Consider the following 14694-nt stretch of genomic DNA (forward strand, 5'->3'; position numbering starts at 1 on the left):
GTAGCTCCTCGTGATTCAAGGCCACTTTCAGTCCTAGTAATAAAACTCTGTATCGTGTGGCAGTCACTCGACCTAGAAGGGAGCGGAATTCCTTAACGACGTAGAATTTTTCCAGTAGAATGGGGCGATCATCTGTGATATGCAGGAAAGCTTCAAACGTAGCAAGGACTGGTATCTCACCTGCTAAGGCATATGCTTTTAGTGGCCGATCGGTGCAGTGCTGCATATTGAACACACCCTTACGATACGTTTCATTGCTACATAGTAAGCTGAATCGCTGCTCGGTTAGTGTATTGACCTGCGCTCCGGAGTCAATAAGGAACTCACAAGGTAGTCCTGCAACTTTTGCTACTATTGAACCATCGTTTTCAGGTTTCAAAGGAACCGACATTGTTGCAATATTCAGCTGTTGGAAGGTTAATTCGATTACTACATAAATAATTTTAAATTGAACATCATTAACATTCTATACAATGAAACACTGAATCATAATTAATTCTGGTTGCGCATGTTACGGTCTATATTCATTTTTGAAATAAGATAACAACTTATTTATTTCAAATGTTATTATAAAGAAAAAAAATAATTCGACATTTCAAAGGGCGGAAAACAATTTTCAATGCATAAAAGAATGATAATCAATGATAAATTATACAGAGTTTACGTCACCTACATTGTTATCTGCAGATTGTACTTCTTTCTTCGTTCCGATATCCACATCGATCGCAGCAACCTTGCCAGGTACGACATTCGGTTTCTCGCTATCCGTCAAACGTCGATTTTCCATCTGCATAGCAGTGCGACAAGCTCTCTGTATATGCCCTTTGTGGCCGCAGCTCAAGCAAACCTTATCAATTGCGAAGCAGGAATCAGGCGTGTGGTAAACACTGTTGCATCTGAAGCACCGATATGGCCCAGCTTCTTGTTGATTCGCCAATTCTTTCCTTTCGTAGGGTAGCCGAGATCGCAATGTACCACGAGCTGCATATGGATAGCCAAATTTACCACGAGGTACCGAGCTTCGGAAGGATCCCCGTCGAGATGGACCGGCTCTGCCATATTCGGCACTAACAGCAGCCACCGTCGCTTGATAGGGTTTATCGTGTTTCGAATGATAGAATTCTTCGTTCATGTTCACTGCCACGATTTCACGGACTTTGTCTACGAGGTCCGTAAACGTGCCCTGGCGGCTTAGCATTTTCAGTGCCACGGTACGTACTTCTTTGTTTTTCGCATGTTCGGCGACGGTGCTTACAATCTCCTCAAATTCCTTTCCCTCAGTGAAATCACATAGACGAGCAGTAGCCCCAACTCATGATGAATGACAAATCCGTTTCTTCCGGTCGCTGGCCCATCACCGCAAGCTTCCGACGCTGAAGCATGATATCCGACGCTGAACCAAAATACGCCTTCAGCCGGAACAAGGCATTCGAAAATGGATACAATTCAGCATTCGGAGCCTCCACGGACGACTTGGTGTTCTTGTAGATTTCTAAAAGCATTGATCCTGCCTTCACCTTGAACAGAACGAACTGAGTAGCCTCGTCGTTTACTCCAGCCAACTTGAGGGAATCAGTAAGCAGGTCTTTCCAGGCTTCGAAATCACGTCTTCCTATCTGCTCCCCCTCCACCGATGCTTTACACTCCGGTACGCTGATTGAAGAAATTGACATCTGATTCATTGAAGACATGAACCGTGATAATTCGTTTCCTGATTCATTCCCCGGTCGACTCGCCTGTCGATGGGTGCTCGAGGGACCAACATTCCCGTTAAATTCGACGCTTTCCACATCTCCACTCTCGCTACGCGGTGTTTGCAAACTGAGACCAACATTACCATTGAATTCGACGCTTTCCACATCCCAACTCTCACGTCGCGGTGTTCTCAAGCTGGCCTGAAGCGACATGATGGTTTCGTGTGCTTTTCCAAGTTGTTCGGTTAGCTTGGCATTTGACGATTTCACTTCAGCCAACTCTTTTACGATTTCATCCAGCTTCGAGTTCTTCTTCTTGATTTTTCTGTAAATCGAAGAAATACAAACGTTAAAAATCGTTTCTCTATAGGTATTTGAAAAGCTTTCACGGAAAATGTCATTTCCTACGAGAACTAATCAGTCTGTAGGCTTAATTTCTACTAGACCTTAACATAGTTCCTTTAACTAAATGAATGCTGACGCTATTTTTTTTTTTTTTTTTTTTTTTTACTTTTACTCCTGTTACACATTGAGTCCTCTCGCTCAATAAACAATTATTATTTTGAGAGTCCTCTCGCTCCTTTTATTTCGTGAGTCCTAATCGCTTCTTTTTTTTGCATAAGAAGTCCTCTCGCTTCCTTTTGAGCATGGGTCCTCTCGCCCATCTTTTTTTTTTTTTTTTTTTATTATTTTTTGTGACATGGGTCCTCTCGCCCAAATCTTTTTCTCTTCCTTTTTTTTTTACTACCCCGCCCCATTTTTTTTTTAGTAAGACCTCAGTGAAGACCGCGATTAACACTAATTTAAAAATCAAAATTAAAGGGAAAGGAAACTGAATTGTTTACTGATATTTATCACACAAATTTGAATTTCATTACACTTACAAAATCATTCACTGCACCTCGAGTTTAATATTATCTGCCATTTTATATTTTCAACCCGAACTTTGTATAAATAAAATTTAACACGTTCCATTCGGTAATATTTTAATATACTCACCTTTCGGGAGCGTCCACTGCGCCATTGTCGTGACGCTTTCCGGCCATTTTTAAAATTGCTGTTTGCAGTGAACGTACGACTAATCGCGGTAACTATCGCCAACAGAATGACGAACTCCAATGTTCGTCGGATTATCGGATCACACGAGAGAACCAACATTTATCTGATCGATAGGTCCTCTCTTTCTCACCTTTCTTTCACGACCCGTTCCTTTCACGACCCGAATCGTAGAGTGTCATACGCTCTCGCTTTCGCTACCTTGCTTGAGAAGCTCTCTCGTGAACCAAGTCCACTACCGCTGATTGTCATGATCGGGTTTCCGCATTTCCCTCTCAACCAACAAGCGCTGACAAATCCCGAATACTCGTTGCTCGTATTAAGCAATAACCATACCCGAGCTCTTTTCCCGACCATTCCCCTTCAATTATACGATCGGTAGCTTTCTTCCGGTAAGGGATAGCGATTCTATACTGACTGACAGCATGAAAGCAGTGCGTTCTTTATAGAGCGGGTTGGTAATAGCATACACTGAGAAATATTATTACATTATTTTAAATAATTATTTCATCCCTGGGCTTTGGCAAAACCTTGAGGTAGTTTAACTAGGCTACCAGGTCCCAGGGCTGATCTGGATCTTTACCACATTGGAAAGATGCACACTAGTGTTGCCAGATCAGTGTTGATGCTTACCAAAAGTGCATTTGAACCCGCTTATAAAAGCATATTAACAGATTAATCATCACCGTACATTGTTTATTGCTCTGTTTTAATAATAAATGATTAAGCACAGCATTTGATATTTTAGTAGGAATGCTGGATTTAGTCGCAGTGGAAATCAATCCTTTATTGAATTGGATTTATTTCTATGGATATGCACGTTTGGAAAGCATCATCACAAAGATTCTGCACTCGGTCTACAGCTTGTGGGCGGGAAGCGTTGTGTTTGTTTTTGTTTTTTTTTTTTTAATCTATTTATAGAGTCAATTCTTAGAAATACGAAGCGAAAGACAAATCAAGCATTAAGCACAAGACCTTCAAGAAAACTAACAACACGAAGTCTGAAAATGGCAACGTTTTATTCAAAATGTCAAGTATTTCAAGAATATCGGGTGAGACCAATCGGACCGGGCGCTCTTTCGGTCATCTGGAAGGGTTGTGCACGAGGAGCGATTTTAATCCCCCCAGTTTTGAAGATATTCCGGAGCGAGGATCCATTATCTTGTGTCAGAGAGATGATGGAAGTGGCATATCCAGAAACACAATACAACAAGAGAAGGAAGTAGGATTGAAGGTAAACAAGGAGTTCATAGGAACGTTGAAACTGTAAGTATACTCCGATCTATTCTATTACTCTTGTATAAAACCTATTGTAAACCGGCTAGATCGTAGTCGTCGCCACCGGGACGCATAGTCATGTGAAGATTGCCAGATCCGTGACCACTCATGATAAAGCACACAACATTAAATACATTGCACGGGTTGGGTCGCACAGAGGGTTGATAAGATGTAAATTGCTTAGAAACACCCGCATGAACGATAACCATAAGGAGTGCCTAACAACCTATTCGGGTTATCATCCCAACAATATGTGATACGGTGGCACGATTTGTGGTATCGTTCAGGTATGGTGTTCCCCCACTTTTTATTAGGGTCGTTGACGCTCATTGCACGCTCTTTCGTACTCCGGCTGATTGAATGGATGACGGAGTTTGACGTCACACTCCTTCAGACGTTTAGGCGGCGGGAGGGCGAGAGAGATGGCTGTTCAGTACATGGAGATAATTTTACAAATGTATTTCTATTAGGTAACAGTTTAAAACTCACTAATAATCTCTTTCAATATCTTTTAATTTATTTTTATTGACGGTGTGATGTAATCGAGTTCATTTTTCAACGATACGATAATAACTTATTCGCTTTTCATACAAAACCTACCCAATCCTTTCCTTTTCACAATCCCTGAGCAGCTGGTTTACCATAAGTATACCTCGCAGAACTTTTTTAACCCCCATGGGTAAAGATGCTGTGTTGCTCACTCCTCTCCCCTTCCCTGGTGTATTATGGATGGTGTGAATATTCACATCGGTGACATGGCCCCTGACCCCCTTGTACATCATAAAATGAAATGAAAATGAAATTATTTTAAATAATTATTTCATTATTTTATTTTCATCGCCCAAATCTACTACAATCATCATAACATGTTATTGTTTATTGTTTATTGAAAAATTCAACTGACAATTACTGTCTAAATGAATAAAACTTAAACTAAATAGTTACGGTCAACGGTACGGAAAAGGCCAAGTAGCCGATGACGAAACACGTCAGCTGATACATTGAAGTCGAACATATAAAAAAAGTTGTTGAATTGCCGGCTGATTGCTCGAATTGGCTCGTGTTGTGTATAATTCCGGCTCCGTGGTTCCAAAAACAGAAAGTTGCGTTAACGAAGAGACCTCTCAGGGGCATACATATTTAGCTGTGACAGCAGTGTTGGGCAGTCAATGTCACCTGTAAGCAGCTTTCCAGCGAACATAGCTTGAGCGACCGTCCGTCTCACCTCTAATGGCTCGATTCCCAGGAGACGGCAACGCTCCTCGTACGGTGGCAAGTTCGTTGGGTCACGCCAGTTGAGGAAACGAAGAGCATATCTCACAAGCTTGCGTTGAACGGATTCAATTCTAGTGATCCAGCTAGCATGGAAAGGGCACCAAACAACTGAACTTGACTCCAATAAGGATCGCACAAGCGAGCAGTAAAGTGACCTGTGACATAGCGGGTCACGAAACTCGTCGGCAATTTTGAAAATAAAGCCCAATTGTCGATTAGCTCTGGAGATGATGTCATTGTAGTGGATTCTGAAAATGAGTCTGCAGTCCAAGGTAACGCCGAGATCCTTTATGTGCTCTACACGAGCAAGACAGCGTCCGTAGAGAACATAGTCAAACGTGATTGGTTCGATTTTTCGGTGATAGGAAATAATGTTACATTTTTCTATGCTTAGACTCATCAAATTTCTTGAGCACCAGTCAGCAAAAATACCTAACATATTCTGGAGATCCCAGCAGTCCAAAAGGCTTTTAATAATTTTGTAGATTTTCGTATCGTCTACATAGAAAACGCGGCATCCTGATGGTATCAGCAAGGCGACATCGTTTAAAAAGATCGAAAATAGTAGCGGTCCTAGGTTACTGCCTTGCGGGACTCCCGAGTTGTTTGAGAAAACATCCGATTCCGACGCGCCAATCTTGACATGTACATAGCGATTCACCAAGTAAGATCTGAACCAATCCACAGCAGTTGACGAGATGCCAAGTATCTCCAGCTTGGCTAGCAAGATATTATGGTCCACCGTGTCAAATGCAGCTTTTAGATCCATATACGCAGTATCGACTTGCCATCCTGAATCCATGCATCGCAGACAGTTAGAAGTAAACTGCACCAGGTTCGTGGACACGGAGCGCTTCGGGTAGAAACCGTGTTGTTCTGTATCGATATAATTTTTGCAGCGTGCGAACAGAGCACCATTTATGATAATCTCGAACAGTTTTGAGCAGGCACACAGGGAGGTGATTCCACGATAATTTATGACATTCCGTTTATCTCCTTTTTTGTGCACTGGGAACAGATAAGAAAGTTTCCAGCGGCAGGGGAACTCACATTGCTGTGCCGAGAGATTGAATAGCCTCGCAAGTGGAAGGCAGAGATTGGCTACACAACGTTTTAGAACTGATGACGGAATGCCGTCAGGTCCGGAGGCGAACGAGAGCTTCAGTTTGCGTGTTGCGACTATCACCATATCTTCTGAAATGCGCGGAATAACGAAACTAAACACATCACGTGGCATCCCAACAGCAGCATCCAGCACTTGTGTTGGCGAAGCGGAGAAATCGTTGAACACTTGCTTGAAATGACGAGCAAACAAGTCGCATTTTTCTCTTTCACTATTAGCCGAGTCATTCCCGAGAAACATGGAACAAGGCAACCCGGATTCCTTCCGTTTAGAGTTGACAAACGACCAAAAACTTTTCGGATTCGTGCGAAGGTTCGCTTCCGTGCGTCTCACGTGTCGATTATAGAGAAAACGATTGTAATTTCGATAACTACGACTCGCAAAATTGAACAGTCGTTTGTAGTACGGCGAGCGAGAGTTACAATACTTTCGGAGGGCGGCAGAGCGTTGACGTTTTAGCACGCGTAGGCATGGGTTAGACCATGCAGGCTTTAGCGGAGGTCGTCGAGCTGGGACAATGCGGAAAATAGCATCTTCCAGTGCAGCACTGAAAAAATCCACTGCATCATTCACGCTAGCGGCAGTTTCGATAAATTGCCAATCAATTTCCGCAAGCGCATTGTTCAATGCAACATAATCGGCCCGGCGAAAGTCCAAAGAGTAGCACTCAGATGACGGCGTAAAAAGAATCGGCGCAGGTAAACTAAATGACACGACGAGAGCGGGATGATCGGCATCTAGATCAATCAGTGGCTCGACCGGCAAGGAAACAGAAGTGCCCGGTAGTGCGGAATCATTTGCCAGGACAAGATCTAGCAAACGTCCATTTCGGTTCGGAAAAGTATTCACTTGTGTGAACCCGTAAAAGTTAAAAACCGTCCAAAAGAGCACAGCAAGCAACCGGCATATGCGAAATCAGTGGATCAATTAATGGTGTGCCACTGTCTGTAAAGCGCCACTGCAGACCAGCTTGATTGTAGTCACCAAATACGAAAGCGGGAGAGCAGGGACTTAATTGTGACGAAATTGACCCTAACGATTCCACATGCTCACGGATGATCGTGCAGTCGTTTTTGCGGTCGGGAGGCAGGTAGATTGCGCCTACACTAAGCTTGCTTTGTGGAAGTTCTACGACAATCCACAGCTGTTCCAGTTGACTGGAAATGGGTGACGTACTTACGTAGCTGGCTAGTCTAGTAGATACTGCAATCAGGACTCCGCCACCGCGCGATTTTTGACTGTTTAGGGCAGACCGGTCAGTTCTGAAGACGGAATAGAGTGACCCGAAAAGTTGCGATGAGTAAATTCGGTCGTCCAGCCACGTTTCCGTCAGCACAATCAAATCATATTCGGCCTCCGCAACAGCCAGGAAAAACGAGTCGATTTTAGTCCTCAGCCCACGCACGTTTTGGTAGTAGATCCGGAGACCATTCGTTATAAGCGGTTTTCGTGATGAAATGTTGTTGTATCTCGAAAACCGCTTATATTACGTTACAACTCTCTAGTCTGAATATGGCAATAAATTGTACGTTGATATGTAACTTTTAATTTCTAAGATTTTGATGCTGTATGTTTTACGCATAATCGTCCTTTGTTAGTTTTTTTTTCATGCTTCAGTTGATCCTACACGTGATATGTTACTGTTGATTTCTTCACTAACTCTGAATAAAGTACTAATTTTCTATAGATACATGTTTCATTATGCAACAAACGAGCGTAAGGAGCAGTACCGTGAAGTGCCATATAATTTAGTACAGCGCTTAACTTCGCTCATTTTGCTAACGTTTTGTAGTATATTGTGATACCGCTAATCTGAATTTATGTTTTTCCCATGCGCTAGTGAGAAATACCTTAACACATTCACCCCTATTCTGTATTTCGTTTCAAACGAAATTCTCATACAAAATTGAGAATGAGAATGAGAATGAGAATTTCGTTCGAAACGAAATACAGAATAGGGGTGATTTTTAGCTCAATTCAAAATATTTATCTGTATTACACATAGTGTTATTCCTTACAGTCACTTTAACTCTTGAGTCATTCGTGACTTGTCCAAGGATCAGATTTGAACTAGTGACTTTGGTGTGAGAGGTATGGACGCAAAACCACTGCGCCGGAACAGTCCCTTACTTTACACATTATGGCACATTGCGGTACCCTTAATGTGATTCCTTGTAGAGTCCACAAATGGCCGCCATGTAGGCTATTCATGCACTTCCACTTTGAATTTACAATTACACAAATCTCGGAAATCGATGCCCCATTTCACCTGAAATTGCTACTTCATGTATGCTGCAGTGCAGCAAACGTGTAGTAACAATTGGAATGTTGCACGTGCCGTAGAAGCTGATATTTGTGCACTTAAAGTTTCGAAGTGGTTCCGAGAATAAGGATGTCACAGCGATTCACCTTAATCCCAATCATGCTTGGCATACACAGTTTTTGTTACGAACTACTCATTTGCTAATAACTTTGCACACAGTTGACGAAACATAGTTATTTTTGAAGCAGTAGATAGAATAGAGCTTAAGCTTTTTATAGATACGTATAAAAAGTAGATTTTAATTCGAGTAATAAACTGTATTTGTTTTTGCGTTGTAAACATTAAATGAGAAATGCTCGCTGCACATCTTGGACTTTAAGTATAAAAAATCATTCGTGTTGATTCAAATGATAAAATTTACCTACTCTTTGCATATAGGTATATAGTAAACTATGATCCTAATCTATCAATTACTTTAAAGAAAAACAAATTTCAACAACTGAGCGAAAAGTTATTAACAAATGAGCAGTTAGTGTGCTAAACTGTGCATGCCAAGTATGACCCCAATAGGAAAAAAAGAAACCAAATTTGTCCAACAGCTTGTTGAATGAGATATAATGCATTTTTATTCCTCGCATATTAGTCAAACACAGTAACATAGTTCATTAATATTATATACACAATCATTATAGGCTTCAATTTTTCTTATACTCAATTCGCTCCACCTTAACATCATCCCCGACGAGCTGGTAGACGTACGTCACGACGGTCGTACTCTGGATGTCCATCAGCACAAACGACGGAATGACGGACGAATCCAATGCCGAGTAAGATCCCGTTGCCGAGCCGGGATTGATATAGAACTTGTTCTCATGCTCGTACGCCTCGAACTTGTGGGTATGACCCGAGATCAGTATGTCCACGTCTAACTGTCGCTGGATCAGTGCCAGCGCTTCTGGATCACCCCACGGTACGACCTGATGACCGTGAGTCAAGCCCACTCGGAACTGGCCGACCGTAACGACCTTTTGCTCCGGATAGTTCATATTCTCGTCGAAATCGCCCCGAACGATGTGGACATCATTGGCCAGAGTTTTCAGATAGTCGAACGATTCCTTGCTGCACAGATTTCCCGTACACAAGATGTGATGGATCCGCCCAGGAACTAGCAGTTTCTTAAATTTGGCCGGCAGACTGCTACACCGCTGCGGAATGTGAAGATCGCCTAGCACTAGCACCAACATGATTTATGACAGTGGGGTCGAGGTATTCCTCCTAAGGATGGACAGTGATAGGAGGCTAGTTATGGATGAAATCTTCGAACGGGATGTGACTCAGCTTCAATCTGCAATTTTCCAGAACAACAAATCAACTTATATCTACTATGAACGATATTCCACACACTTGCTACTAATGAACATTAATTGAAGCGATGTTTATTGGCTTTAACTGTTCGGTATCGCCACTAGTCACTAGAAATGATAATGTTTTCGTGATAACAGGATGAAAATATTACTCCTCCGCTTCGAATCTTTTTGCATGCATAGATCAAAAACCGATGATGATGATGATGGATGACGGATTGCCATCGGCAAGCTGTCAACGAATTTGCATGCCCAGTGAACTTTTGTCGGTGTTTGAAATGTAAAATTATCTTGGTTTATGTCTCGGATTTCTCCAATAGTTTCTCATAGATGGCGTAGTGTATATATTGTACAGTAACCTACCGGTAATCCGACATTATCTATGCCGGTATATAGACCACAGAATTGAAACTTAATTTCGCTTTTTCTCAAAAATTTATCCAGTTTTCCACGCTTTCCGCATATACGCGAACCATTACTTGACCTTACCGAAAATGGGTAAAAATTGTTTATAATCCATGCTAAACTTTAACTGAAATGGTTATGGAACTTAACATGAACGTTTGTTTAATAACGTTTTAATCATATGTATAATGGTTCTTTGGGAGTGAACCTAGCAAATAATGAGAAGAACCATTACCATTCAAAATAGTTGTTTTCTCCAAGCCGTATCTCACGAACACTACACTATAATATAATTGTACACACACTAGCGTACACTCCCTAATAAAAATAACCAGAAAAGAGAACTTAACGACGTGTTTGGGGTATCATCCAAACCATTTGTGGGATAGTATACGCACCCAGCATACAGTTCGTTTATGGTATTATTTGTTAATTAGGACTGTCATGTACACGGTTAGCATCAAAAATCCATTTATGAATAAAAGTTAACTAAAGTGGCACTACTCATTAATGAAAAATACATTATACCAATTCAGTAGGAACTGTTATTAATTGTTAACATAATTTACTTGAGAATTTACTCCTTAATTAGTACACCCACTCCTATTAAAAATGAGTTAAATTTTACTCATAAATGGGTATTGGATTCTTACCGTGCATGCGTAGGGTTTGTTTTAGTTTTGTGATTTATTTTTATTTTCAAATGACAGTTCTAACAGCAAACAAAAAAGTAGAAGGGTCTGTGCCTAAAGGACGAACGGAAGCTTGACGTAGGACCACTAGTGGACTGAACAAATATGTTGATCATTTAGTTCTTAACTCTTTCCGTTTTTGAATTGGTGGCCCTGAAAAGGGCCGGTTGTTTTTCAAATTGTGACCACATCAGTGCAATAGTTAATGCCGACCGAATGACGGCGGCCTAATCATGCTGCCACCCTGATGGGCCAAATTATTTTTTTTCATTATCGGCAGCTTCTCAAAACTCTTATCGATAGTTATCGGTATGCCGTCTGAAGAAGGCTTTCCCGATACTTGAAATCTTTGTGAGCGGGGCGGGGGGACTGTCCTTCAGTTCTTCTGCTTTAAACGTGTCGAAATCAATATTTCTAATTCTGCCTACAAGGAAAACAACACATAGTTACTGAATATTTTTCAAGATTGCTAAAAATCTGTGATTCTCGGTAGGAAAAGTGAAAAATCAGAAGTTTTTAACCTTTCGTCTGTGAATCGGTAGGCATCACAAAAATCGGTAGGACTACCTCGAGGACTACTGATAAATCGGTACACGAAACGAAAATCAATTATTTTATTCATGTGTTTCACTTATACATTTTTGCCAAAGCATCAGCCTTATATATTCCATAAGACAAACCACATAGGTCCTACAAGAATGCATAAAAGGTATGTGTGACCACTTATACATTTCATTTGAAACATGAGCTTCATTAACTTTTTGCAAGGCGTCTGCTTATTAGTTGACTTATACATTTTATGAATAATCAGCAATAGAAATTTGCCAAAAGGTATAAGGAGATTTCTATCCGTGTAGGTCTGACCACCCTGCTGCCTATTGCGGGAAGTCTTTCCTCCGGTCAATGTGGGTGTTTTCGTCGTCGTCGTTGTCTTCGTATTGGTACACACTAAGATAATTTTACCGAAATCTGTGAAATTTTTCCCAAATCTCAACAGCTGAACGTTCGGTAAACAGTTCGGTGATTTTGCCCAGATTTTCTGTGATTTTTCACATATATTCGTTGAAAAATTAAAGGAAAACTGTGAAAAATCACCGAACTGTTTACCGAACTTCAGCTGTTGAGATTTCGGTAAAATTTCACATATTTCGGTAAAATTATCTTAGTGTGTGCGATGCGTGCTGTTCCACTCGGACGTCGTATCCGACGCTTATCCGTTCGTTGCTCAATGACGAAGAAAACGAAATGCCAAACGTTTTTATTACCACTGCTTTTCTCCTCCCTTCCATCATTGCTGAAATTGGGAGCGGTTAACCGAGCACTGAGCTCGCTCATGTGAGAAAGGGGAATGTGTCGTGCCAACCAAACTTTCTTGCCAAAAATGTTTTTTTTTTAATAAAAATAGACCGCTTTAATTTCAGATTGTCACACTTTTCGTTTGACAGCTGTACAACTCATTTTGAAAGTTTCAGCTTTTAATAGTAGGGAGCGGATAACTTTTGAATTGACAGTTAGCTCTCTTTTGTTTTGAATGCTAATTACTTTCTTCCAAAAAGAACCAATGCAAACTTTTAATTGTACCAATGGTTTTTTTTTTAATTAATGATAATTCTTTGTGTGTAGTCAAGTAGTGAGCCAATTTAAAATCGTTAGTTTCGTATTGATTGTTGGTTTTACTCCCTCCGAAATTTTGCTTGAAGCCAAAGTTGTTGGTTTTTTGGCTCGATTGTCTGCCAATCTAAGACAGCTGATGCAAACAGTGAGAATTATGCTCCGTCCGCATAGGTGTTTGATTTGTTGCGTGGCAAAATAATTGTGATAAATGTTCAACAAGCGCGTACATGTACATGGATACGAATTTTGTTCATTTAAAACAAAAATATAAATGTTTATACCCTAAACATATCAATTATTCAAAGTAAATTGAAAGCATGTTTAAAACTGAAATATTTATGTTTGAATTAAATTCACAAGCATGTTTATTTCAACAATATAGGATTTGGGTAAACGACGAGGCTCGGTAGCTCAGTGGTTACCGTTCCTGCTTACTGAGCAGAAGGTCGGGAGTTCAATCCCAGGCCCGTCCCCTTCCTTGCAATTTTTCACTTTGCCTTATTCTATACCCACTAGATTTTAATGAAAACAAATTCTTCTTTAACACCGATCGCATCACTTACCACAGTGTGGGCAAAGATGAATACTAAGATGAAACCGTCGGAGGAAAAACTTTCTATTTTAGTGTCCTCTTTCACGGTCCCTTTCATCCAATGAATACCCCCCGTTTTCAAGGTAATTTTGTGGTTTTGCTGCCCCCTCGGTAGAGATGAAATTTTGCGCTCATTTTTATCAAAACAAACACACCAAAATCAGAGATGTCCCATTTTTTAATTCTTCGATTAACAACTAATCGATTATTTTTTGTTCGCTGTGCTGCCATTTTTCCACCAATGAGAGTGCAGCACATGTTTGAAACGATCGGTGATGATTCTCTGGAGATGTTAATGCTTATATCAGCATGATATAACCGATTGCAAATATTTTACTTTTCGGTTCGTTAATCGATTAATCAATTATTCGAATGAAAATCGACCATCACTAGATGAATGTGAAACGTCTTTTCAAATATAAGCACCGTACATAAATAATGATACAATTTGAAAGGGACCGGGGCTAATCACAAAATACATCCCCACGGTAACTGAAATAAACACGAGTGTTCACCGGTTGGTGTGGGTCCTGATCTAAAAATAGAAATTGGATGAGTGCGCGCGCGCGTGTGTGTGTGTGTGTGTGTGTGTGTGTGTGTGTGTGTGTGTGTGTGTGTGTGTGTGTGTGTGTGTGTGTGTGTGTGTGTGTGTGTGTTGTGTATTATAATCGCTCTACCAAAAACGATCCCTGCGTGTGCGTGTGCAACCTTTTCACATCCAACATCCCAGTGATTTCTCGCCGCCGGCATCTCGGACCAGAACCCCAATACCATCAGATCACTATTAATCGCACCCGAAAAAGAGCAGGAATGTAGATGCCCTGCCCGAAGATCTTGTTGTTTTTCATTTCATTGCAATAAGTTTTATTTTTCTTTGCCCTGCACTCAACTACTTAAATAATTTAAAATTATGTATGTTTATTTTGAACATGAGAAGCATGTTTAAAATAAACATATTTATTTTTGTTCGCCTAGCTTTCAAACCAAACAAAAACAAATACGTTTATTTTTAACACGAATATTTTTAAAATAAACGTAATATTATTTTTATTTAAACATTGATTTCACATGGCTTCAAACATGGAATACGTTTGAAATCCATCTACACGATACGAAAATCAATTATTTAATTCATGTGTTTCACTTATACATTTTTGCCAAAGCATCAGCCTTATACATTCCATAAGACAAATCACATAGGTCCTATTAGAATGCATAAAAAGTATGTGTGACCGCTTATACATTTCATTTGACACATGATCTTTATTAACTTTTTGCAAGGCATCTGCTTATTAGTTGACTTATACATTTTATGAATAATCAGCAATGGAAATTTGC

At 40.5% G+C, this 14694-nt stretch overlaps 2 protein-coding genes across 3 annotated transcripts; both read right to left on the reverse strand.

Moving 5' to 3' along the window:
• Positions 1-1286: 1286 nt before the first annotated feature.
• LOC135705106 (uncharacterized) lies at positions 1287-2864 on the reverse strand. The gene is made up of 2 exons (XM_065226679.1): positions 2694-2864; positions 1287-2019 (listed from the first exon to the last, which is right to left on the reverse strand). Exons 1-2 carry the CDS (start codon positions 2738-2740, stop codon positions 1287-1289), a joined length of 780 nt encoding a protein of 259 aa, XP_065082751.1. The 5' UTR covers positions 2741-2864.
• A 6425-nt stretch (positions 2865-9289) lies between these two features.
• Vps29 (vacuolar protein sorting 29) lies at positions 9290-10245 on the reverse strand. 2 transcript variants are annotated; one of them, XM_065226624.1, is made up of 2 exons: positions 10098-10245; positions 9290-10034 (listed from the first exon to the last, which is right to left on the reverse strand). In XM_065226624.1, exon 2 carries the CDS (start codon positions 9931-9933, stop codon positions 9385-9387), a length of 549 nt encoding a protein of 182 aa, XP_065082696.1. In that variant the 5' UTR covers positions 9934-10034; positions 10098-10245; the 3' UTR covers positions 9290-9384. The 2 variants fall into 2 exon arrangements, with proteins under 2 accessions (XP_065082696.1, XP_065082697.1); XM_065226625.1 differs by having other exon boundaries at positions 10094-10245.
• Positions 10246-14694: the final 4449 nt, after the last annotated feature.

The sequence above is a fragment of the Ochlerotatus camptorhynchus genome, unplaced genomic scaffold (assembly GCF_037179485.1).
Source record: "Ochlerotatus camptorhynchus isolate MF236.1 unplaced genomic scaffold, CSIRO-AGI_Acam_v1.1 ptg000257l, whole genome shotgun sequence".
NCBI lineage: Eukaryota > Metazoa > Arthropoda > Insecta > Diptera > Culicidae > Ochlerotatus > Ochlerotatus camptorhynchus.